The 27,563-nt window shown below is 45.0% G+C and overlaps 1 protein-coding gene across 10 annotated transcripts in view; it reads left to right on the top strand.

Moving 5' to 3' along the window:
• nhsl1b (NHS-like 1b) overlaps positions 1–27,563 on the top strand; it is a 168,820-nt gene that overhangs the window by 111,717 nt on the left and 29,540 nt on the right. Inside the window, exon 1 of one of the 10 annotated variants that reach the window (XM_045720936.1) lies at positions 3,841–4,229. The exons of 8 other annotated variants lie outside the window; for them this stretch is intronic. In XM_045720936.1, coding sequence (XP_045576892.1) covers positions 3,908–4,229 — 322 coding nt within the window. In that variant the 5' untranslated portion in view covers positions 3,841–3,907. Of the gene's footprint in view, positions 1–3,840; positions 4,230–22,851; positions 23,118–27,563 lie in introns of those variants that run through there. One more of the 10 variants, XM_045720939.1, reaches the window with a different exon arrangement.

Below are 27,563 nucleotides of genomic sequence, written 5' to 3' on the forward strand. Positions count from 1 at the left end.
CAGAGGTACTGTCGGGAGTGCCCAGTAAACACTCTGTTAGATGAGGTTATAGTGGAGTTACTTTCAGTGGGAGTCTGATTTCTCTACCACAGTATTCCATACATGGATCCTTGAAGTGACGATGTGATATTGTACCACTAGATGGAGCTGCTATGTGGTGTTTGTTTTTTCTCATTTAGTTACTACTGTGAATCCCTCCCTTCCTCTGCATTTCTGTTTCTATCTGCCGTTTCCTTTTCTGCCTTGCATCAGTTCAGGGTTGTCAGTAGTCTTTTTGAAGAGGCTCTACCCGCAACATTTTGGTGTGTGTGTGTGCATGCGTTTGTCTATGCTTTTATATGTTTTATAATCTGCCTAGTCATCATTGTTGTGGTGTAAATGAAATAAAGCATGTGTGTTTCCCTGGCTAAACATTCTATCTCCTCTCCCCCTCTGCTGGTCAGCAGCTCTGTCACTGCTCTAAGCTCCAATGCCCCCAACAATCTGATTAGTGATGATTGATCCATATGATACACACAGCTCTATATGTAGTGGCCTAGTCTAGAATAACACACAGCTCTATATGTAGTGGCCTAGTCTAGAATAACACACAGCTCTATATGTAGTGGCCTAGTCTAGAATAACACACAGCTCTATATGTAGTGGCCTAGTCTAGAATAACACACAGCTCTATATGTAGTGGCCTAGTCTAGAATAACACACAGCTCTATATGTAGTGGCCTAGTCTAGAATAACACACAGCTCTATATGTAGTGGCCTAGTCTAGAATAACACACAGCTCTATATGTAGTGGTCTAGTCTAGAATAACACACAGCTCTATATGTAGTGGCCTAGTCTAGAATAACACACAGCTCTATATGTAGTGGTCTAGTCTAGAATAACACACAGCTCTATATGTAGTGGCCTAGTCTAGAATAACACACAGCTCTATATGTAGTGGCCTAGTCTAGAATAACACACAGCTCTATATGTAGTGGCCTAGTCTAGAATAACACACAGCTCTATATGTAGTGGCCTAGTCTAGAATAACACACAGCTCTATATGTAGTGGCCTAGTCTAGAATAACACACAGCTCTATATGTAGTGGCCTAGTCTAGAATAACACACAGCTCTATATGTAGTGGCCTAGTCTAGAATAACACACAGCTCTATATGTAGTGGTCTAGTCTAGAATAACACACAGCTCTATATGTAGTGGTCTAGTCTAGAATAACACACAGCTCTATATGTAGTGGTCTAGTCTAGAATAACACACAGCTCTATATGTAGTGGCCTAGTCTAGAATAACACACAGCTCTATATGTAGTGGTCTAGTCTAGAATAACACACAGCTCTATATGTAGTGGCCTAGTCTAGAATAACACACAGCTCTATATGTAGTGGCCTAGTCTAGAATAACACACAGCTCTATATGTAGTGGCCTAGTCTAGAATAACACACAGCTCTATATGTAGTGGTCTAGTCTAGAATAACACACAGCTCTATATGTAGTGGTCTAGTCTAGAATAACACACAGCTCTATATGTAGTGGTCTAGTCTAGAATAACACACAGCTCTATATGTAGTGGCCTAGTCTAGAATAACACACAGCTCTATATGTAGTGGTCTAGTCTAGAATAACACACAGCTCTATATGTAGTGGTCTAGTCTAGAATAACACACAGCTCTATATGTAGTGGCCTAGTCTAGAATAACACACAGCTCTATATGTAGTGGCCTAGTCTAGAATAACACACAGCTCTATATGTAGTGGTCTAGTCTAGAATAACACACAGCTCTATATGTAGTGGTCTAGTCTAGAATAACACACAGCTCTATATGTAGTGGTCTAGTCTAGAATAACACACAGCTCTATATGTAGTGGTCTAGTCTAGAATAACACACAGCTCTATATGTAGTGGTCTAGTCTAGAATAACACACAGCTCTATATGTAGTGGCCTAGTCTAGAATAACACACAGCTCTATATGTAGTGGCCTAGTCTAGAATAACACACAGCTCTATATGTAGTGGTCTAGTCTAGAATAACACACAGCTCTATATGTAGTGGCCTAGTCTAGAATAACACACAGCTCTATATGTAGTGGTCTAGTCTAGAATAACACACAGCTCTATATGTAGTGGTCTAGTCTAGAATAACACACAGCTCTATATGTAGTGGTCTAGTCTAGAATAACACACAGCTCTATATGTAGTGGTCTAGTCTAGAATAACACACAGCTCTATATGTAGTGGTCTAGTCTAGAATAACACACAGCTCTATATGTAGTGGTCTAGTCTAGAATAACACACAGCTCTATATGTAGTGGTCTAGTCTAGAATAACACACAGCTCTATATGTAGTGGTCTAGTCTAGAATAACACACAGCTCTATATGTAGTGGTCTAGTCTAGAATAACACACAGCTCTATATGTAGTGGTCTAGTCTAGAATAACACACAGCTCTATATGTAGTGGTCTAGTCTAGAATAACACACAGCTCTATATGTAGTGGTCTAGTCTAGAATAACACACAGCTCTATATGTAGTGGTCTAGTCTAGAATAACACACAGCTCTATATGTAGTGGTCTAGTCTAGAATAACACACAGCTCTATATGTAGTGGTCTAGTCTAGAATAACACACAGCTCTATATGTAGTGGTCTAGTCTAGAATAACACACAGCTCTATATAGTTGCACCGTTGTTGCAGAAGAGGCGAAACCTTTAACTGTTGTCTAGATGTGTCTGTGTGTCTCTTTGTCTGTTTCTGTCCATTTTTGTCGGTGTTTTGTCTGGTTCTATTTGCATCCTCCAGGTCACACCTGTAATGACTGGCAGTTGTCATCTGAGGTGCCACACGCTGGCAGGCTGACCATTACACCAGGGTTAATTAGCAGCAGGATGGCGTCCATCTGTAGTGCTCTCCGTGTCTGCTGTCTCTGTAAAGGGACTAGGACTGGATAATCTGGAATTACAGATTAGACCTATAAAGGAGAGGAGGAGGGGGGAGAGGAGGAGAGGCCAAGGGGCAAAGCTGATGGTCAGTTGGAGAGAGAGAAGAAAAGGAGGGGAAGAAACTCACCTCACGATACTCATCCTACACACACTTTGTGCTGGAGAGTTGCTACTCACCTATTCACCAGAGGTATCTCTTTCCATCATCTCTTGCATCTGTTCTAGAGGGTGTCTCCGTCCCACATCCAACCTGACTGTGTTTGAGAGAGAGAGTCTTGAGTTCTACACACTTCGTTGGAGTATTGAATACCAGTGAGGAGCGTTTTGGAGAAAGTCAAAATTGTGACGTGAGAAGAACCATATTGTAACCTCAGCTATTTCCTGCTGGGGGGTGGAGACCTTTGTTTAAACACTTTTACACATCCTCAGAATATCTCACCACATTTCTCCTGGTCTTTTTAGAATTGGAATCCAACTTTTTTCTTTCTCAAACCCAAACTTCCTACTTTGGGTTTTTGCTAAATCGGATTTGGTGTTGATGTTTTTGAGGTGTGCTGGATTTTGGAAGATTCACCGTATTTGTTTTGGAAATAGAGCTTGTAATCTGACACTGCATATTCCTCCCTTTTGTCAGGCAAATCAATGCAAGTCAATAGAAGCCCCTGAGAGAGGGAAAGAAAGACAGAACAAAAAGAGAGGAGGAGAGTGGGAGGGGGAGTGGCTGCCTTTTGGAGATTGTGGTCTGGAGGGAGGCGAGTGTCCCCTGCGGGTTGCAAAAACTTAAAGCCATGAAAACCAGCCCCTCCCATCCCTTCATCCTTCCTGGGGAGAGGGGGGGGGTGAGAGAAGGGGGAGTCCTATTGAGGGTCTAGGGGCTAGAGAGAGAAAATAGGAGGGCGACACACACAAGCCCCTGTCCCAAGTGGGAGGGCCGAGAGGGGGGCTCGAGGGTCTTAGAGACAGAGAGAGGATGATCGCATATGTGCAGTGCCTCTCCTCCAAGCCGGTGGTCAGCTGCTGGCACAAGGCCGCCTGCTATGAGGACTCGGCAGGGAAGAAGGCTTTCCACACCACCTCTGAGATGGGCAACAACCTACCAGTCCAGCCCCATGCTTCAGGGCCCATCCGTAGGCCTGAGGGCAGCCTGCGACGCCGCCTGCTCTCCACCAAGGTCCACCAGAGACAGGACTCTCTGTGGACGCCCAAACCGGGACTGCTAGGACCCGAGACCAAGGGCTCCTTGGGGCACACACACACCTACCAGGACAGCCAAGGGAGAACTTCTCACCAAGGTAGAACAGAGCACACTACTCAGACTGGAGTCAGTCGGCTTTAGAATGAGGGTTTTACTGGTTGTTGTGTGACAGAGACAGTAGTGTTTTGTTGGGTTCAGGCTGTTGTGTGCTGTTGAGACACACGTGGCTGGAACTGTTGGACTGCAATGGTAGATTAAACTGCTCTTCTGCCTCTATGGACTGGTCTCTGGGCTTTAGAGTGACTGTTTTTCTAGTCAGTCCTGGCAGGAGGAGTCGCTGGGGCTTTGGACTTGTCTATAGTGCTTTGCTTTATATTCTAATCTATACTATAGTGTGAATGCAGTGTTTCCCCTATATTCCACCGCTGCTAAATCATTGCTGCCACTCCAAAAAATTGGGATGATAAAAAAAATTCAGCGTAAACTTAAACTACTAAAACCAGATATAAAGTATGTAGAAAATATTGTAGAATTATATATTTTTAATAAGAGAGAACTAACAATCACCAAAATAAAAACTAGACTGTTATGGAGAATCCACAATTCCAAAAAGTTTATATTCCCCCAAAGAAATTGTCACTCAGATAGCATAAGCCATTGCAAAATGTGTAGAAATTATATTTAAAACTGCACATTTTCTCTCAGCCCCATAGCTAAATGTGTACAATTGCAGGAAATTAGCTTTAAAACAGCAACATTTTGTTTCTGCGGCCAAGAGAAGGGCCTCTAAAATGTTGGGTCGGAGACCGCCCATTGGCCACGCCCACTTCTACAACCCCTCCCCATACCCTACGCTAACTTTGCCACCGCTGCTGAAAAAAATCCTGGGGGAAACACTGGAATGCTCATTGTGGCTTTGCTGCAGACAGAGACAAATCTGTTGTTGTGACCAGACCTTGGCAGTAATGTTGTTTTAGACTATCCTGTTTGAACAGTGTTAGTGTGTTTCTATGTGAGACATGTGGTACAGCCACTCTCAGGCCGGTGCTTTGTCTCCTCCCATTATGTGATTTGTCGTAGTTGTAAATGTGTGATCTGTGCCGTCTGTCCTTGTTTTTTTGTGTGTGTGTGTGTGTGTGTGTGTGTGTGTGTGTGTGTGGTGTGTGAGTCTGTGACTCCTTTGTTGGGGGTCATTTGTTGTGTCATCAGGGTGTGCTGTGGTGACCTCTAACCTTTGACCTGTGAGTGGTGGTGGAGGTTCTGGCGGCCGAGCTGAGGGCATCAGGGAGTTAGTTACACGACCTCTGGGAGCAGAACCCAGATATTATCATTTATTGATAGCACATAAACAACCCATCCATGATAAAAGTCAGTCTTTTTCTTTCTAGGCCTTTCTGTTCCTAAATTCTAGAAATATGCTGAATGTTTTGCAGTTACTGTAATGTATGGGTGCCGTGTTTGTATATTTGAGTGTGTGCCTGAACATGCCAATGCGTGCTGAGTGCAGACATCGGACATCAGAATTTACAGTAAGATACACAAATAAAGAAGCACCCATCCACCCCACTCATGGGAACCCTCAACACTAGCCAGCAGCTGGGGGTGATGGGACATCCCTGTGTTGGACTGTGACAGAGATGACAGGATGTGGTGACGTGGGGGACAGTAGTAGGTAACTGGGGTGACTGACTTTCACCTTGGAGAGTTAATAAAGAACCCATCGAATGGAGTGGGGGGGAAAGGAAGGGAGAGAGGAGGTTTTATAGTCATTGGTCAATAAACAAAATGTTGATGTCTTTAACACAGCTCGACTAATACTGTACAGAGTCTTTATGATATTGCGCTTGTGTGTGTGTGTGTGTGTGTGTGTGTGTGTGTGTGTGTGTGTGTGTGTGTGTGTGTGTGTGTGTGTGTGTGTGATGAATCACTTATTCTTATGCATTTAGCGTAACAATGCGAGCCAGGCTAGCGTCCTTGCTCAAGCCTGTTTTGGTTAATGCGCCGTGACAGCTCAAGATGTTGCCCACATTGGTACAGTATTGTGCCTGCGCTGTATGTTGTATTAACGCTCTAGTCACGCTGTATTTACGCTACGGCGAACAGACGGCAGCTGACACAGAGCTTTGAGGGCTAGTTGTAATTCATTCCTGTCTCTCTTTACATCTCTCTTCCCCTATGCTCTTCTTCTTTCTCTATACAGCTTCCACTTTATTCACCGTTTTCCTTCCTGTCTTACAGTATCAGGTCTACCCATTCTATCTGTCTCTCCCTCCCTCCTCTCTCATGTTCTTTAGTTACCAGTTTAGATATGTAGCAGGTGTTCTCCAGATCCTCCATAAGCCCCCCAGTGGGCATACTCACGCAGGTCCAGGGTTTGACCAATCACAGCCAACAGCTCCCCTGGGGGCCCAGAGGACCTGAGTGGCAGAGGAGCAGGCTTCCTTCTGGAATAGTCATGGGAAATGGAAATAGGCCCTAATGAAATCAGTGGGCTTTTTTGAGAACTAGAGGGAGGTGAGGGAAACCTGCATGGGGAATTTGACTGCGGTTAGTGTAAATGAGTGTTTTGTCTTGTATCATGCCTTACATATACATACACATAACATAACTCCGGAAAAGTATTTGCCCCCTTTCAAATGTTCTATTTTTGATACTGAATGTTATCAGATCTTCAACCAAAACCTGATATTAAATAAAGAACCTGATATTAGATAAAGAACCTGATATTAGATAAAGAACCTGATATTAGATGCACTATTGTAAAGTAGTTGTTCCACTGGATATCATAAGGTGAATCCACCAATTTGTAAGTCGCTCTGGATAAGAGCGTCTGCTAAATGACTTAAATGTAAATGATATTAGATAAAGGGAACCTGATATTAGATAAAGGGAACCTGATATTAGATAAAGGGAACCTGATATTAGATAAAGGGAACCTGATATTAGATAAATAACCTGATATTAGATAAAGGGAACCTGATATTAGATAAAGGGAACCTGATATTAGATAAATAACCTGATATTAGATAAAGGGAACCTGATATTAGATAAAGGGAACCTGATATTAGATAAATAACCTGATATTAGATAAATAACCTGATATTAGATAAAGGGAACCTGATATTAGATAAATAACCTGATATTAGATAAATAACCTGATATTAGATAAAGAACCTGATATTAGATAAAGGGAACCTGATATTAGATAAAGGGAACCTGATATTAGATAAATAACCTGATATTAGATAAATAACCTGATATTAGATAAAGAACCTGATATTAGATAAAGAACCTGATATTAGATAAAGGGAACCTGATATTAGATAAAGGGAACCTGATATTAGATAAAGGGAACCTGATATTAGATAAAGGGAACCTGATATTACATAAAGGGAACCTGATATTAGATAAAGGGAACCTGATATTAGATAAAGGGAACCTGATATTAGATAAAGGGAACCTGATATTAGATAAATAACACAATTAGGTATTTATTTCATAAACAAAGTTATGCAACACCCAATGCTCCTGTTTGAAAAGTAATTGCCCCCTAACACTCAATAACTGTTTGTGTCACCTTTAGCTGTAATGACTCTAAACAAACACTTCCTGTAGTTGTTGGTCAGTCTCTCACGTCGCTGTGGAGGAATTTTGGCCAACTTTTCCATGCAGAACTGCTTTAACTCAGCAACATTTGTGGGTTTTCAAGCATAAACTGCATGACCCAGCTGCGTTTCAGCTTCAGCTCACAGACGGATGGCCTGACATTCTCCTGTAGAACTCTCTGATACAGAGCAGAATTTATGGTTCCTTCTAATAAGACAAGTGGTCCAGGTCCTGAGGCAGCAAAGCATCCCCAAACCATCACAGTACCACCACCAAGCTTGACCGTTGGGATAAAGTTCTTACTGTGGAATGCAGTGTTTGGTTTTCACCAGGCATGATGGGACCCATGTGAATGTCAGGCCATCTGTCTGTGAGCTGAAGCTGAATTGCAGCTGGGTCATGCAGCAAGACAATGATCCAAAACACACAATCAAGTCTACATGAAAAAGCTACAAATTTGAAGTGTTGGAATGACCTCGTCAAAGTCCAGACCTAATCCCAATTGAGATGTTGTGGCATGACTTGAAATGAGACGTTCATGCTTGAAAACCCACAAATATCGCTGAGTTAAAGCAGTTCTGCATGTAAGAGTGCGCCAAAATTCCTCCACAGCGACGTGAGAGACTGACCAACAACTACAGGAAGTGTTTGTTTAGAGTCATTGCAGCTAAAGGTGACAACCAGTTATTGAGTGTTAGGGGGCAATTACTTTTCAAACAGGGATGTTGCATAACTTTAATTCAATAAATAAAATAAGTATAATTTTTTGGGGTTATTTGTAAACTCATGTTCTCTTTATCTAATATTAGGTTTTGGTTGAAGATCTGATAACATTCAGCAAAAATAGAGAAAATCAGAAAGGGGGGAAATACTTTTTCCCTGCACTGTATATGAAGCTCTTTCTCTCCTTCTCTCTCTGTGATCTGGTTAAGACTGTAGAGTTCCGTTTACCTTGACCTAGTTGGTCATATCTCTGTGACATGACGGAGGCTGACTCCACGCTTTAAACACGGTCAGCAACACACCTTACATCGGACCGCATTACCCGTTTGGTCAAGCACCTCTCCTTTATCTAGTCATGGATTATCATGGTTTATAGCTATACATACACAGCTATAGAAGAGGTGATCGCTGAGGAGATGGAAACAGAGGTTGAGATGAAGGATAAGAGGATTTATTTCATCGTTGAAAAACTAGACAATGGTGTCAACCTATGCCCCAGAAGTGTGTGTGTTTATATGGCCCCTGCTTAGAGAGGGGAACACAAAAGAAGTTGTCCTTCCTCTGCCTGATTAACTGTGGGATTTGAACAGGAACAGTCACAAAGACACATTGTTACACATTAGTCCCACCCCCTACAGACACACACACAGTTTCCCTGAATCCCACCGTCGGCAGGTTGTGGACAAAGTTTGAGAAAGTGTGATAGCTGATCTTGGTGGGATAGAGGATTTATCCCTAACAGTTTATTTTTCTCTCTCGCTCTCTCTTTCTCCCCCCCCCCCCCCAATTCTCTCTTGCTCTTTGTGTCTGTTTCTGTGTATCTCTCTCTCCCCCACATACACACACACACACACACACACACACAATCTTGACTCCAGAGTCAGGAATGACCCATAATGGAAGATGTTTGTTCATAACCTCTTGTCATTTCCCCAAGCATACATGTCTCTGATGAAGTGTGTGTGTGTGTGTGTGTGTTAATGCGCCTGTGTGCCTCACCAACCCCACGTCCCTTCAGGCCTAATTCAGTTACCCTGGCTCTGCCCCTCGGCATTGAATGAAAGAGTAATTGGTGCTGCTTGGTTAGTTCTGTGAGTAATGGAGGGACGCCTGCCTTGTTAAGCTCTAATAGGTGACCGTTCCATCGTGTGGCTAAGACCTGAGTCCTCCTGTCGGTCTGTGACAGGTAGTGGGGCTGCACACAGTCACATCTGTGTGACTGTTACTTAAGGAGTTGATTACATTATTAGGGATAACCCTGTGGTTTATTTTCTAAGCTTGGCTGGTGCACCTGTAAAGGATGGAGAGCCCCCTACTGGTGTAGTGTGTGTATGGCTGGAGCCTGATCTTATGAAATTAGATTAAGCCAGCGTTGCAGTGATGACATACGAAGGGCTTTGGGTAAGTCAGACCATATCGGTATAATATAATAATATATGTCATTTAGCAGATGTTTTCATCCTAAGCAACTTAGTCACGCGTGCATTCATTTTACGTATGGGTGGTCCCGGGAATTGAACCCTCTCCCCTGGTGTTACAAGTGCCATGCTCTCTACCAACTGAGCTACAAAGGACACCCTTACCCCTTGGGATCTCCCTCTACACCTATACCTCTTTCACCACCCCCCCTCTCCTGGGCTGTGCCCCTGTCACCTGTCTTGTTTTCCAGATGATTGTGTGTGAGGCGACGTTCCATTCTGCCCAGCGCTGACACATTGCAGAGGGTGGAGTTGAAAGGCCATACAGAGTTCATCTGTACTGACCTGCTGTGTAATAGTATTAACAGCCTGAATATGTGTAGCTAGGTGGAGAAGCCTGTTTACTGCTTGTTTGACTTAATTCCGAGTGCACGTGTGTGTGTGTGCGCGTGCGCTCAAGCATGCAGTCCTGTTTTAGGCCTGTAGTGTGCTTTTTGGAGCTTCATTTCCAGGAGGCTAGTAGTAATAGTAGGCTGATAGGATAGTCATTAGAGCATGTCCTCACTACAGCCCGAGCCCTATTCAATTCAACTGTAGAGCTGTGTGTTACCCTGTTTCATTTAGGCCTAGTACAGGATAACAGTGTTTAAGCACTAAATGGCCTGGCTCAAACTCATTTATTTAATTACTTCTCTGATCAGATTGGGCTTTTATCAGCTCCAAGCTGCTTCCACTGAGGTCTTTCTGGGTTGCTCCCAGTCCTACCCCTCAAACAATCAGATTGGGTACTGCATGTTTTAGTGGCTACAATTGGCTTCAGAGGAGAGTTGCATGATTATTCACAGTTGTGCATTGCCCTTTAATAAGGGGGTTGAATAGCATAATATTATCCTGTCTTATTCTTCATTCTCAATCCCGGTCCCATAGAGCCCCAGCCCTTATCCTAGGTCCTCAGTCATAGAGCCCTTATCCTAGGTCCTCAGTCATAGAGCCCTTATCCTAGGTCCTCAGTCATAGAGCCCTTTACCTAGGTCCTCAGTCATAGAGCCCTTATCCTAGGTCCTCAGTCATAGAGCCCTTTACCTAGGTCCTCAGTCATAGAGCCCTTTACCTAGGTCCTCAGTCATAGAGCCCTTTACCTAGGTCCTCAGTCATAGAGCCCTAGTCCTCGATCATAGAGCCCTAGTCCTAGGTCCTCAGTCATAGAGCCTTAGGTCCTCAGTCATAGTCCTAGGTCCTCAGTCATAGTCCTAGGTCCTCAGTCATAGTCCTAGGTCCTCAGTCATAGAGCCCTAGTCCTCAGTCATAGAGCCCTAGTCCTCAGTCATAGAGTCCTAGTCCTATGTCCCCAATCATAGAGTCCTAGCCCTATGTCCCCAGTCATAGAGTCCTAGCCCTATGTCCCCAGTCATAGAGTCCTAGCCCTATGTCCCCAGTCATAGAGTCCTAGCCCTATGTCCCCAGTCATAGAGTCCTAGCCCGATGTCCCCAGTCATAGAGTCCTAGCCCGATGTCCCCAGTCATAGAGTCCTAGCCCGATGTCCCCAGTCATAGAGTCCTAGCCCGATGTCCCCAGTCATAGAGTCCTAGCCCTATCCCAAGCCTTAGAACCTGGATCCCCTGTACCCTTGTATCAAACCCCAGCCATAGACCCTGGACCCTAAGGCTGGGAGTTGCCAGGGACCTCACCATACAATATTATCACAACACTTAGCTGCCGATAAGAAATGTATTGTGATTCTTGCGGTTTGATACTTGCGATTTGATGTTCCAAACATATTTCTCACCTTATATCTGCTGCAAAGAGACAAGAGAGCATGAGAAAACAAGTTTTGATCAGTCAGGGAAATGAATGTGCGAAAACATCTTGGCTGGAGAACACGCTATAGAAGATGGACAACAACCTATAGGATGAAAATACCAGAGTTTTGGCTTAGGTACAGCAGACTAGCATCAGCTACCGATACTTACAGTAGCAAAAACAATGCTAAATAGACACTTGGAGTCAAATATCGATATAATATTGTCCCAAAATAATATTGTGATATGTAACTATTGATCCCCCCACCCATCAATACTGGACCCCCTACCCTTGTTTCAAACTCCAGCCCCAGGGCCGCAAACATGCCCCCAGTTTTATCCTCGGCCCCAGGCCCTTTATGAGTGAATCAGCTGGAGGCTCCATTAAGCCAAGCATCCTGAATATACTGCATCTCCCCTTTACGCTGTAGAGACTCATTAGAACAGAGGAGAGCGGGAAAGAGGAGAGTAAAGAGGGGATGCTGCTGGGTTTTTAAGAGGCTCTTTTAATTCCACCGTGCTAATGAGCCGTCCTCACCATGGCAACCCTCTTTTGAGGGCTTCCACGCCTCATGTGTAAATTGATTATGGTGAAAATCGTTGGGGAAAGAAAGAAAAGCACATTTGGTTGTCAGTGCGGTGGTATATGCGCAAGTTATTATGGCCATGAAACTACAGGGGACTCAGTTTACATGACTGAAGTTGTAGCTTAATTAAACTACTTTTAAATATTTTTAGATAACTTTCAACTTTCCAATTATAAACAATGGAATTGCGTTCAGTACTTCGTTCCATTGGGTCTGCAGTTGCGTGTTTCTACCACATGGTGGCACTACTTACCCAACCAGCAGCATCACTGCAGACTGCTCTTGTGTAGGGATTGTAGACCACTGCTGTCCCATGATTATAGTGCAACGGTAGTGAACTGATGGGCTAACCATGTGTAGCAATAAAGCATTTGGAAAAGCCCCTGTAATTCACAGAAATGATTAATATAATTGAATTAACATATTCATAGCATTATGTTAACTACCTTAGAAAATTAGCATTGGGTTAATTACCTATCAAATAGAACTACAGGTTTTTATAATTTAACCCCATACAGATGTTTGGTGTCATATTTGATCAGTGAATTACCCTTGTTTCCCTGGGGGACCATTATGGGGGCACACTCATTGTATTTGAATGGTGCCTTTCTCTATTAATCCTTCCATCCATAATGACTTAGATTTGACAGTGGGGTGTGAGGGAGGGAGCAGAGGGAGGGAAGGGTGAGAGGTTTTTTATTAAGCAATTGGGGGGTTGAATATGGAGCGAGAAAGGGAGGGGTTAAGTGGATTTTAGGGGCTGCCTGTTTCCCAGACAAGGTCTAAGGATCCCCTCCCCCGCATCACACACACACAGAGAGCACCCAGACGTAGATCCCCCTGTCACTTTGGACAGATGACACCAGTGATCCCAGAATGCTTTTAGTGTGCATGTTCAGTGATACTGATTCCATGTCGATGTGGTCCCAGGAGCTCTAATCTGTCTCTGTCCAGAAACACTCACTGACATCACTATGTTACAGCCTGCTGGTACTGCACCTGTGGTACAGTATGTTACTATACAGGTAATGGGCCCTATAGGCTTATCTGGGCTGTTACTGTGACTATTACACAATCTCAACCCCTATGGTCCTAATATCAGGCTGACCTGGTTAGCTTCTGGTCAGATTCACACACACACAGAGCTGGGTATAGAGACAGAGTCAATACAATACTGTATTTACAGTGTGGGCTGGGTTTGGCTTGACGGCTACTGCTGTTGTCCTTTAATGTTGCCTAATAAAGTGAGTGTTGTCAGAGACAGTGTAATCTGTTCCTATTTGCTATGTATGGGAACTGGATATGATGGGGTGGCTCTGCTAGGGGACTGGGTCACCACTGGGTTGTTGTGTAGGAAGTGATCATTATGGGTTGGTTTTGGGTCATATCCTGTTGGCTGTATAGGCGCACACACACACACACACACACACACACACACACACACACACAGACACTCACTCACTCACTCACTCACTCACTCACTCACTCACTCAGCAGGGGGGCGGTGTCAATGTGATAGGTTGGATAAATCCAAGGTCACACACACAGGATGACTGTCACAGACAGATCCAGCATGGAGGGGTTCAATGTGATTGGCCAGACAAATCCAAAGTCAGTCAAGCACATGGAGAATTATGGGAAATCAACACTGGTCACTGCCGGGCCACCAGACCCAACATCCATCACCCCTGATTGGTTGAATCACACAAGTAGGAAATTATCTGAATGACAAGCTCTCTTCCTGGTCCTGTGCGGATTGGTCCTCGTGTGGTAAAGGGGATTGTTGATTGGTTGTTAGACCTGGTCCACCATGACAGCCTGTTGTGGCTGATGAGAGGTGAGATGCCATGTTAAACTGGGTCAAATGAAAGTGCCTGCACACCCCTAACGTAGACACACCCACAGGATCTCCCTTCCTCTCTCTTTCTCCTACGTTGAAATGCTGTGCAGCCCCAAGTGGCTTGCCGCTCTGTGCCCTTGAGTTAGCGGAGGCACTTACCCTAAAGTAACCCAGTCTGTCTGGCTCAGTGTATGAATGAGACAAACGCCTCACTGTTAACCATGGAAGCTAACAGGCTACCTTGCTGTGTCCTGCATGGATACAGTAGTCTAAGCAAGGTCATCTATAGCTAGCTTGTTGACCACACTAATGATAGCTATGATAATCACACTAATCATGACTCCCACTAATGCAATGATAATCACCTATGGTGCACTGGACAGTGTCTACATTAGTGTCAACTCTTACACCTGCAGTATAATACTCTGTCTATACATTTTAGTCATTTACCAGACACTCTTATCCAGAGCGACATACAAGAGCAATTCAGTGCCTTGCTCAAGTGCACATTGACAGATTTTACACGTAGTCGGCCTGGGGATTCGATCCAGCAACCTTTCGGTTACTGGCCCAACGCTGTTAAACGCTAGGCTACCTGCCGCCCTAAATGCTGCTCTAGGCCCTGTAGACCCATACTAAAGCACTCATATCTGTGTGTTTGTATCAGATCAAATGTATTGTAGTGTGTGTGCGGTTAATGAAATGAATCTTGCTATGAGGCCCACCTCCCCTATGGAGAGCAGAGTTGACAGCAGTAGGCTACATATAGACAGACAGAGCTGGTGTGAGATGTAGGTCAGGAAAGCTGCACTACAGCCAGCATACGCCCCAATAGAGAGAGGATGGAGGAGGGTGTGTGTGTGTGTGTGTGTGTGTGTGTTTGTTATGTACAGAGGGAATGACAAAAGGGAGCCAAAAGAGCGATGAATCTGGTATGATTCTGCATAGTGACAAGGACGTGTTAAGACTGGGTCGCCGGTGGAAACGGAAACAGAACTTGCCACAGACAAACACAAACCTTGTCATGATATGATCAGTCCTAAGAGGATAGTGTAGTCATATTGAGGGTACTCAGATCAATATCTATGGAGCCAGACTGGCTGGCCAGTAATGTAGACTGGGCCACTTTATGGGATTTCTATATCTTTATTGGACTAGATGATGCTCTAATGTAATAAACCAGTGTTAGCCAACATTACACGGCCATTGGACTATGATAATGGTCATTACGGAATAATAACAGTAATGCATTTTGTTTTAAGACACACTTCAAGACATCCAAGGACACTGCTTTGTAAAATCCAGCTCTAAAGCACTGCAGAGGCTATGGACCACTCTGCATTGGAGCAGGACTATTAGGCTGCGTTTTCTGATATTTCTTTTCACTAATTGATCTTTTGACCAATCAGATCGGCCTCGACGTTAAAAAATCTGATATGATTGGTCAAATGACCAATTAGTGGGAAAACATGTCTGAATTGTGCTAGCTTGTGTAAATGCAGCCTTAGAGCCTCCTTACCTGACTAGGATACTTGCACTGTGACAGTAATTGGCCTGGATAGGAGCACTAAATGACTGGAATAGAAATGGTGGAAGAAGGACTAGTAGGATTAGGAGTTTCCCACCAATCCATTTTGGGGTCAAGAGGGGAATACGCAAATGGGGTTAGATTTACATTCTCTAAAAGAGAGGGGGAGAGGTATGCACATATCACGGGTGACGGGGGGCCGGGAACAGAAGTACCAGCCTCTCCACTGGGACCGTTACTACAGATGGACAAAGCAGCCAGCTCATAAAATAACATTTTGAGAGGCTGCTTTACACAGGGACACATTTTAAGTGCAACACCTGTTTTATTTTACTCTATGCTAACATTTAAAGGTCCCCAGGTTTGAATGTGTGTGGGGACCCATTTAGGCGTTGTGCACCTCCCTGTTACTCTTGGTTGAGAGTCAACATTGTTTGTGCTTTTCTTTTCCAGACTCAGGGCCTTGAGGGTTAATGTGATTCAGCTCATTGCTTGATTACACTAACGAGCATCACGTTCTCTCCCTCAGGTATAGTGGAGTGGTACGACCTAGCTTTTAAAAAACATGAATCAAATCAAATGTTATTGGTCACGTAAACATATTTAGCAGATGTTATTGTGGGTGTATTGAAATGCTTGTGTTCCCAGCTCCGTAATGGAGACTGTTGTCCACGAGAAGTAGAGGTGTTATAGTAGGATTTCTCTGAATGTCTAGCTAGTGATTGTAGGTACAAAAGTCATTCCATTGGGAGTGGAGCGGGAGAGTAGGAAGGTCTGTTGTTAGATAAAGCCCCTTTTTTGGGAATGAGGGGATCTGATAAAGATCCTTTGTTCAGAGTCTCCACAGAGAGAGATGGAGGTTGATGAGGAGGGGGAAGGAAGCTTGTTGGAGAGACAAACCGCTTTGGTCTGGATGGATGGATGACCAGCCGCCATGTGTACTAAATAAATATGCAGTCACCCATAGCACAGGCATCCACCGGGTCTCTCTCTCTCTCTCTCTCTCACACACACACACACACACACACACACACACACACACACACACACACACACTAGCTTGAATTACAAAGGGTCTGTAGGATCTGCTTGGGTCAAGAATTGATGGACAGCGATGTGTTATGAGCACTGACCCTGCTGTGTGTGTAAGCCAGTTCTCACCATGTAGGCTACAGGTGAGTGAACCCAACTCTATTTAACCAAGGTGGTGACTTGTTTTCACGCTCATTCATGCAGACGAGCTTTGACCAACTTTATCTGTCTGCCTTCCTTCCAGTCCTTCTCTGTACAGGCCTTACCTCTCCTCTGACCTCTCTCATTCTATCCTCTTTCCTTTCTCTCAGTACACATGGCTCCTTTGTTCTTTTCGGCACTGAGTGCTTTTATGCCACATCAAGAGAACCTTAGCTTTGAAGTTTGAACAATTTTGCGCGTATGCAGCTTTCCTCTGGTCTCTTCCTCACTCTTTTTTTCCCTTTTGATTCCATCTCTCTTTTTCACTCTTTACGTCTTTACAGTTGATGTTATGTTTCATGTTGTTCTTTTACTCTTCAAAGGAGTATTTCATCTGGTCATACTCAGCTATATGTGAATAGCTTTTTGTTTGAACAGACACAAAACATGTGTCTCATTTATCTCCACTGCACCAATGGCTTTCTCTGTAGGCTAGATGAAATGCCCTCACATGCAGATGTACATATGGAGGGACTGAATATCTTAGTGATTGTGTCTTTGGTCTCACGCTGCACTCAAAGCAGGGTGTCCTTGTCTGGAAGGTTTTCTCATGGAGTACAATAGAGGGGAGGCCTATAGAGGGAGGCCCCGCTCCCTTTCATAGAGAATAATACACACACAATGCAGCCTCTACTATTGACTTGAATGCACATAAAACTCTCTAATTTGTACCAACTCAAGTAGCAGATAATATGTTCAATATCTTCTAGCATTGCAGCGGGCGCGCACACACAATGCAGCCTACTTAATCAACCTCAGCGCACAAAACAACTCCTCCACTGGAATGAAATGTTACCAACTCAAGTGGTCTGAAGTAGATTTTCGCTGAGAGTACATGCATACACACACACACATACACACACAAACTCCCAGCATCCATCCTCTTCAAATGAATGCTATTTCCAGCATCTAGTACCTCCCTCTCTATAGTTATTCAATAGGTGGTGATAACAGATGGGTGTGTTCAATAGGTGGTGATAACAGATGGGTGTGTTCAATAGGTGGTGAAAACAGATGGGTGTGTTCAATAGGTGGTGAAAACAGATGGGTGTGTTCAATAGGTGGTGATAACAGATGGGTGTGTTCAATAGGTGGTGATTACAGGTGGGTGTGTTCAATAGGTGGTGAAAACAGGTGGGTGTGTTCAATAGGTGGTGATAACAGATGGGTGTGTTCAATAGGTGGTGATAACAGATGGGTGTGTTCAATAGGTGGTGATTACAGGTGGGTGTGTTCAATAGGTGGTGATTACAGATGGGTGTGTTCAATAGGTGGTGATAACAGGTGGGTGTGTTCAATAGGTGGTGATTACAGGTGGGTGTGTTCAATAGGTGGTGATTACAGGTGGGTGTGTTCAATAGGTGGCGATAACAGGTGGGTGTGTTCAATAGGTGGTGATTACAGGTGGGTGTGTTCAATAGGTGGTGATTACAGGTGGGTGTGTTCAATAGGTGGTGATAACAGATGGGTGTGTTCAATAGGTGGTGAAAACAGGTGGGTGTGTTCAATAGGTGGTGATAACAGGTGGGTGTGTTCAATAGGTGGTGATTACAGGTGGGTGTGTTCAATAGGTGGTGAAAACAGGTGGGTGTGTTCAATAGGTGGTGATAACAGATGGGTGTGTTCAATAGGTGGTGATTACAGGTGGGTGTGTTCAATAGGTGGTGAATACAGGTGGGTGTGTTCAATAGGTGGTGATAACAGATGGGTGTGTTCAATAGGTGGCGATTACAGGTGGGTGTGTTCAATAGGTGGTGAATACAGGTGGGTGTGTTCAATAGGTGGCGATAACAGGTGGGTGTGTTCAATAGGTGGCGATAACAGATGGGTGTGTTCAATAGGTGGTGATTACAGGTGGGTGTGTTCAATAGGTGGTGATTACAGATGGGTGTGTTCAATAGGTGGCGATAACAGATGGGTGTGTTCAATAGGTGGCTCCACTGTGAATAGTAAACGTGTGGGTGTTTTGGGTGACGTTGGGGGTGTGTGTGTGGGGATGGAGGGGGATGACAACATAATGATGTTTTCTTAAAGAAGTTAAATCTGCTTCGTGTTTTGTTTCCTTACCACGATGCTAACGAGTATCACGATACTGGTATCGTCCCGGCCCTGCTTACAATATGTCCCCTTCTCCTTAATTCATGTCAGATCCCCTGGCTCACTTTGATGACATCATCCTATCCCCAGACACCCAGGGATGCGGTCTGTGTCCTCCTGACTCACTCTGTGTCCCAGCCAGGTTTCTCTTTGGTTTCCCCTCTTTTTGTCCACAACCAGCCTTTGAAGTTTTGTGAGTGTGTCGTGCGTGCAGAGCGCGCATGTTTGTGTACGTGTGAGTGCTGACTGTGATGGAATCCCAGTGCTGACCTCAGCCGGCACAAAAGAGCAGGTCAGTTGGAAGCCCAGAAAAGGGGGAGAAAGGAGTAGAAGGGGTGAAAGAAAAGAAGAGTGGTGGGGACGGAGGGGAGAGTATGGACTAGGGGTCACTCACTGACCTCTGTCTGAGTGGCCTGCTGAGAACAGAAGGACATGTCACTCAAAATGGACTTTGAGAGAGGTGGTATAGCTTAATACTCAGCCTCTTTGGTTAGGCCTATTTCTTTCTTGTGAATACCATCCAAAAATGTTCAATTGTGTGTTTATTATGGTTGAGTGTTTCCAAGACAGTGGTGGGTGGGTGGGTGGGTGGGTGGGTGGGTGGGTGGGTGGGTGTGTTGCACCATGGTGTTGGGGATGCATGGGAACCTTTCACCATGCTAAAGTCATTAACAGGAGAACAAGACTCATCAGAGAGCAACAGCATGTTGATTTACCTGTGTGTGTGTGTGTGTGTGTGTGTGTGTGTGTGTGTGTGTGTGTGTGTGTGTGGTTCTAATTTTATTGCAACCTTCTCTCCTCTCTCTCTTGTTCTTTCTCTCTCCCCCTCGATCTGTCTGTCTAGCTGATAGATTATGGATGACGTCTCTAAGGGCAGGAAGCCACTGCAGGCTAGATCAAGTTCCTGTTTACTAACAGCTACACTTTCATTCACAGACAAAAAGAGGGAGGGGTGGCGAGACGTCCGGCATACTATAAATAATTCACACAGAGGGAGGAGGGATACTGGGGGGTGATACTGAGGAGGGATACTGAGAGGAGTGGTCGGTGGTTTTGTTACTGTTCAGAGATATCGAAGTATGATATTGACTGTAGGCCTATCCCAGAGTTAAACATTATACCATATGTCATAAAGTTAGTGTCATTTGAGTCATGTGTCCGATACCGGGATCTACTTTCTATGGTTTATCAAGGGCGTGTAGTTTCAGAGATACGAGATAAGAGCTGTAAAATGAACACACGTTTCCTCCTCACATTTTCCTGCTCGTCTGTGTTTCCCACACCATTTTTCCTGGAGTTTTTGTTTCGCTGAAGAGGGGATGCAAGGTCATGGTTAGAGCAGGAGAACAGAATAAAGGGGGTGAAAAGAGGAGAGGAAGGAATCGATATAGATGAGCTTGGTAGGAGAGAGCGAGAGAGAATGCATGAAGGTGGAGATTGAAAGAAGGAAGGAGAGAAGGTATGGATTGAGATGTGACATTAGGTGATTGGGGTGGGGGAGCCAGGCTGCCTCGTGGTTTTAGGGCTCAGTCCTCTTCTCTTTTAGTCCAATTACAGAAATAAAGCTGAGCTCTGACCGTGGTGGGGGCAGGGTGTGTTGAGGGATGCTTTGGGCATTTTACTGTAGCTTTTATAGTCTATAATGTTGAATGGGAGTTTGTCTGGGTAGCAAGGGGGTGCAGGAAGAGAGGGAGAGTGAGTGTGTTGCTGGAGGTTTCATCTCATTAGTTGTGAAGCCACGTCTGTCGGGTTGCGAAGGAGATCCAAATGAGGTGTGAAAATGGGACGCGGTGAGGGAGAAATGGAGCGAGAGAAAGTAGAGCACAAGACGGCCATCATTCACTTCAGCTTATTATCCATCTGTCAACTCCACGTCTATTACTGTGGTTCATTCAACAACACTAGTTTATCTCTCACTCATACTCATCCTCTAATGTTCCATATCGTTTGTTTAAGCAAGTCTGTTGTCCCATAGGCCTACTTCCTCCACATCTGTAGGCCTATATATTGGCTTTTAGTATAATATTAATGAATCTGGTTTTATAAAGGGCTTTTCAGAAAGACTGAAGTTCTACACTTAGTCAGTTAGGAAGTCAATAGAAAACCACAAATGAAATATTGTACAGTCAATGGTTGACATGTTGAGCATTTTGGAAGGCGTCTTTCTCGGATCTGATCATCACCTCAGTCTGAGGTCCATACCTGATGCTGTGTGTTTGTCAAGCCGTGTATGAAAAGCAACCTCATTTTATTGGTCGCATACACATTTAGCTTGGGGGTATAGCGAAATGCTTGAAGGATTAATATTAGTGTTGTTTTGGGGCGTCTCCTCTCCTCAAAGCATGTCTGTGATAGAGGGATGAAGCGAGGGATGAAGGATGGGTAGACGGGTGGATAAGCCTAATCCTGGAGAAGTCTAGTTTTCTCCTCGTATGGCAGATCTATTGGCCGTGTCTACTGGTCCCTCTGTGTTCGGAACAATGGGTCCTGTAATCACTGGTGCCGTGGCCGGCTTGCGTTTGCATGTTATCTTAATACTGTACGCGTGCCAGATGGTGGGATGCTCACCCCAATCACAGAGCAGGCCAGGAGCCCCACACCAAGCGTGGGGAGTCAGAGAGAGGAGGAGAGAGAGAGAGAGAGAGGGGGAAAGGTTTGCTTAGGAGAGAGAGGAGAAACTTGCAGAATGCTTCTCTGTGAATCTGGCACAGCCATTGCAGAACACTAGAGCGTGGCAGTGAACCTGTCAAATACACAAACACACATACTGTACACAAACACCCATACTGTGTACACACACACACACACACACAGCATTGTGAATGTACACTGCAAAGAGGTTCAGGAGAGGAGGAGACGAGGTTGGAAGGGGGGGACCTTTTACCCACAAATTCAACAATCATTTGCAATCCCATTCAAGCTCCAGTCTCAGCCCCCCCCCCCATCTCCATCCCCCATCCATTTGGGAAGACATAAAGGAATACGGGAGTAGTAGGGGCAGGCAGAGAAGTGAGTTTGTGTGTGCACTTGTGTGTGTATCTCCGTAGTGCATTGTATGTTTGTGTGTGTGCGTATGTGTGTGTGTGTGTGTCTGACAGAAGCTGAACAGACTGGACAATAGGCGGATTGTATGTGATCTATATTCATGTGGCACAGATTCAGTGGCCGTGTGCTAACAGCAGGCTGGCTGATCAGACATAGGGAGGGAGGGAATGAGGGAGAAAATGATCAGAGTTGTGGTGAGATGAAAAGGGACATACACACAGACATTCAGTCAGGAACAGTTGTTGGTCTCTAACAAAAGTCAACAGTCCTTTCTTTGTGCATCAGAGTACAAAGCAGGTGGTGTCCCTAACTACTGAAGTCTACTACAGGAGAGGGAATATCAGACCAGCGTAGTCCTCCTGGGGAAGTGAAGAGAAACTCACTGCAGAGATGAGATGTGAGATTCAGACATGAGAGAGAGAGTGCGCTTTGGCAGTTCCCAGAGTGGGAGTGGTGGAGAGGGAGAGAAAGAGAGTAGGCTAGCCTATTTATTCTGTATTTATGAAATCCAAATACCTTACAGTTAAATATAATTACTCCTGGTCATACTGTTACATCGTGTTTGAATCTTTAATCTTTAGAGTCCTGCAGAGAGAGAGAGAGAGAGAGAGAGAGAAAGAGAGAGAGGGAGAAAGTGATAGGGAGAAATGAAGAGAAAGGGTGCGAGAACTCCATGGTAACCAAAGCACAAGGGAACAGATTCTACACCCCTCCCGCGTGGTGTGTGTGTGTGTGTGTGTGTGTGTGTGTGTGTGTGTGTGTGCGTGTGCGTGTGCGTGTGCGCGCGCGTGCGCGTTCCTCAAAGGTCTGGGCAGCGCCTGAGATAGGAGGGGGTGGGCAGTGTGTGTGAGGGGGAGAGGCTCATTGTGAACACAGCAGACACACACACACACACACAGAGCTGAGCCACCATATAGAGTGAGTGGAGAAGAGCGGCAGCAGCACTCGTTTGTCCTGTCCTCCTCCTCGTTCCCTCACTCATCTGCGTCGCTTGTACCTTTACAAGGCCTTTCTATTCATATTATTATAGGAAAATAAAGACCGACTGGAATAATGGTGTTTATCGGGACCTCGTTAAAATCTGTCATTAAATACTTCAAGAGGAAGGGTAAGAGAGACACTTTGGTTTCATTTTCTCTGCCTTTCCTTCCCTTTATTAAATATATCATTCATTTTCCAGTTATGACAGATCAGGTGTCACTTTGTTTGAGAGGACTTTTCATAAAATGAGTTTTAGTTGGGGATAATGTTACACAGTACGTTGGCATGGGGGGGTGTTTCTGTGATCTGACTGAGTACATACTGTTGTTCTCTGTTACCTAGTAACCAGTGGGAGAGGCATTTAAAGAGTTAAAGTCTCGGCTAGAGTTAAGTGCCCTCTCTTTCATTTGAAGCACTCTCTTGGATTTTGTAGAAATTGGGGCAATTATGAATGAATTTAGGATAGTGGGGTCTGTGTGTAAGGGGATTGGGGACGTGCATGTGAGAGTGTCTGAGAGGTGACCATGTTCTTACTGAAAGCTGTTTGTGCTTATCCTAATCTCAGGTGTATCCTGTATTAGCACTGTGTGTACTGTAATTCTCAGATAAACTTTGTTAATCCTTACCTCAGCATTTTCAGACTCCTTCCACACCCCTGTGTAGGTAAAAAAAAGAGGCGTACACACCCTGATACAGTAGGTAACCTAAACTACAGCGGGATGTTTTATGGAGTGATTCGTTGCCAGACCCTATCAATGTGATGATGCAGAGTAACCAGTAGTAGATGGTATCAGCCTCTGGTCCTGCTGCATACCTCCTCTCTATTCCACTTGTTTCTCCGTATGTATTGATAGGTAATAGTGCTATATACAGGATTATAAACTGGGTGGTTTGAGCCCTGAATGCTGATTGGCTGACAGCTGTATACCACGGGTATGACAAAACATTTATTTTTAATGCACTAATTATGTTGGTAACCAGTTTATAATCACAATAAGGCACCTCTGGGGGTTGTGGTATATGGCCAATATACCACGGCTAAGGGCTGTGTCCAGGCACTCTGCGATGCGTCATGCATAAGAACAGCCCATAGCCGTGCTATATTGGCCATATACCACACCCCCTTGTGCCTTATTGCTTAATTAGAAGTTGTCAATATGCATGGATTTCTTTTAAATATAGATTTTAGGAGGACCATGTTTCTATGTGTTTCTGCAACTTTTGGCTGTTTCTTTCCTCTCTGAGATAACTGTGTGCTGGTAGTAAGGGAGGTGTGCTGGTAGTAAGGGAGGTGTGCTGGTAGTAAGGGAGGTGTGCTGGTAGTAAGGGAGGTGTGCTGGTAGTAAGGGAGGTGTGCTGGTAGTAAGGGAGGTGTGCTTGGGGAGGTGTGGTGACAACTGAAAAGAGCCTGATGTGAACATTGTGGTAGCATGCGTGTTTCTGGGCGAGTGTGATGGGGTTCGGGGGTTGGCTGGGGGTATTGTACTAGTGAAAGGCCTGATGTGAACATTGTGGTAGCATGCGTGTTTCTGGGCGAGTGTGATGGGGTTCGGGGTTGGCTGGGGGTATTGTACTAGTGAAAGGCCTGATGTGAACATTGTGGTAGCATGCGTGTTTCTGGGCGAGTGTGATGGGGTTCGGGGTTGGCTGGGGGTATTGTACTAGTGAAAGGCCTGATGTGAACATTGTGGTAGCATGCGTGTTTCTGGGCGAGTGTGATGGGGTTCGGGGGTTGGCTGGGGGTATTGTACTAGTGAAAGGCCTGATGTGAACATTGTGGTAGCATGCGTGTTTCTGGGCGAGTGTGATGGGGTTCGGGGGTTGAAAGGCCTGATGTGGAGGCTGATTCTGTGGGACAATACAGGCTTTATGTCCATAGTCCCAGTGGCCTTGGCTCTGTGGCTTTGACTGGCTCTATTCACCACATCAGGCCCCAGGGTGGGGGGAGAGCTAGCTACCTGCATCGACTGGGCTGGAGGATACTCCGAGCTGTGTTTGTGTATGAGACAAGTATTAGGCTAGAGAATCACGTGTTTTGACTAGTGGATGCAAGTGTGTTACTTCATTTGTGTATTTAGAGTTTTGTGTAGGCCTATCTATGCACTGTTAGTCTGGTGCAACAGTATGTGAGTGGTTAGGCATGTTTGCGTGTCCACTGTCAACTCCTTCACTTTATGTGAGTGTATATTTGGAGTGTGTGAGCGTGTATGTGCACGTTTGTGTGTCCCGTTCCCTCTAGCTCTGTCCTCCTGTCCAACGTTGGTCAGTGGTGTGGTGATGTGCTGTCCAGTCAGATTGATCCTTTTTACGAAGGTCTTACACACTGAGAGATCCCACACACTGAGAGCTCCCACACACACTGAGAGCTCCCACACACACTGAGAGCTCCCACACACACTGAGAGCTCCCACACACACTGAGAGCTCCCACACACACTGAGAGCTCCCACACACACTGAGAGCTCCCACACACACTGAGAGCTCACACACACTGAGAGCTCACACTGAGAGCTCACACACACTGCCAATGTGGCTGACCTGTGGCAGCGGGTGTCATTCACCCTCCGATGATTCTACCACTCCCCAACCACATTGTATCTCGGCATTCTCACGGTTTCCTTTTCCTACATGAGAAGGTTTGTTGGAGAGATGTGCCTAGCTGTTTGAAAAGAACAGTTGGTTAGCAAAAGAGCAAGGTCATGAAGGAATACAAAGGCTCCTCTCTCCCCGCCAAAGAGGTAATTAACCGGCCATCTAAGAGGTGTCAACTTTAACTGCTGAAGAGAGGACCTCCAAACAGACGTCACGTCACACTCCAACGGTCGGCCCTGCCACCTGTGGCCCCTAGGGACTGGCGCACTGGATGGCGCCTTCACACCTGTGGAAACATTTAACCCCCGCCTTACACAAACACCCCCCCAAGTCCCTCCTCTCATTTGCCTTTTCCTCAGGCCTTTTGCACCGTTCAAATGGCAGTTCAACTGTTGACATTTGGACAGGCCCCGGGGACTTCTAATGGAGGACGTCAACCTGTTTAAACGAACAACATTTGAACACCAACCACCCCAGGGGATTCCAAGTGCCGGCTTCCAAATGTTTCCTAGACTTTCTCCTTGGCCTTTTGGGCTCTCAACACAGCCACTCAAAAGGCTGTGTTGGGGACAGGGTGGTAGTTGTAGGGACAGGACACACATTTCCTGTAATGGTCCATTAGCACATGTGGGAATGAATAAGGGTCAAGTCAAAAGGACCCTTCGCCCCCCTCAACCCAAAAAACACACACTACCTCAGATGGCCCATTTGCACCTGTGGGAAGACTCCTTCATACACCCCGCATCCCCACACACACACCTCCTTCCTTAGCCTGCCCCTTTCCCAGGATCCTCCCAACTTTCTCCGTTTCTGTTCTTGTCTGATTTTTTTCCTGAGAGATGGTCATGTTGTTAGTCAGTACAGGCACAGAGCTAGAGAGCTTGTTTAGAGGAATGAAGATACCTGGTCTCCCAATCCTAGATAGTACCTTAGTCTGGATACAATCGCTCGGTAAGTCCAGTCTGTTCTCCCAGTGTGTGTGTGTGTGTGTGTGTGTGTGTGTGTGTGTGTGTGTGTGTGTGTGTGTGTGTGTGTTTTCTTGAAATGGGCAAGGTAAACAGCAGATGGTGGCACTACTTGTGTGTTTTTGTACCCTCTCTATTTCGTTATTGTTGAGATGTTGGATGTAACCTGAGGATGTAACCTGAGGATTGTGTGTTGTTTGGACAGTATTGGATGACCAAGAAATAATCAAACAGGGTGAACAATGATTAGTCTGGACTCCCGAGTGGCGTAATGGTCTAAGGCACTCTATCGCAGTGCTAGAGGTGTCACTACAGACCCTGGTTTCGATCCCAGGCTGTATCACAACCGGCCGCGATTGGGAGTCCCATAGGGAGGCGCACAATTGAGTCCCATTGGCCGGGGTAGGCCGTCATTGTAAATAAGAATTTGTTCTTAAGTGACTTGCCTAGTTAAATAAAATAAATAAATAGTTTGAAACCTTTGAACATTTGAGAAGATGTTTAAGAGGCAATGTTTTGGAAGTTCTTCTTAGCTTGTTCTATTGGCAGTAGGCTAATGTCTGAAACAATGCTCTTCATGGGTTTTTGTGTTGAAGCCTGGTGTCTCAGTGGAGAACATGCTGTTTTGAAGACTACATTGAGTGTACAAAACATTAGGAACACCTGCTCTTTCCATAACATAGACTGACCAGGTGAAAGTTATGATCCCTTATTGATGTCACTTGTTAAATCCACTTCAACCAGAGTAGATGAAGGGGAGGAGACATGTTAAAGAAGGATTTTTAAGCCTTGAGACAATTGATAAATGTATGCAAGACAAGATTGAAGTGCGCAACTCAATATTAGGAAGTTGTTCCTAATGTTTTGTACACTCAGTGTCTATTGTAATGTTCTTCAGTTGGAACTTCTGACTAACCTTCCCTCCACTTTCCATTGCCCTCCCTGACAGGTACCCTCAACAGTTTAGTCATTTAGCAGACTCTCTTATCCAGAGTGACTTAAAGTAGTGTGTGCATA

The sequence above is a fragment of the Salmo salar genome, chromosome ssa06 (genome assembly GCF_905237065.1).
Source record: "Salmo salar chromosome ssa06, Ssal_v3.1, whole genome shotgun sequence".
Classification (NCBI taxonomy): domain Eukaryota; kingdom Metazoa; phylum Chordata; class Actinopteri; order Salmoniformes; family Salmonidae; genus Salmo; species Salmo salar.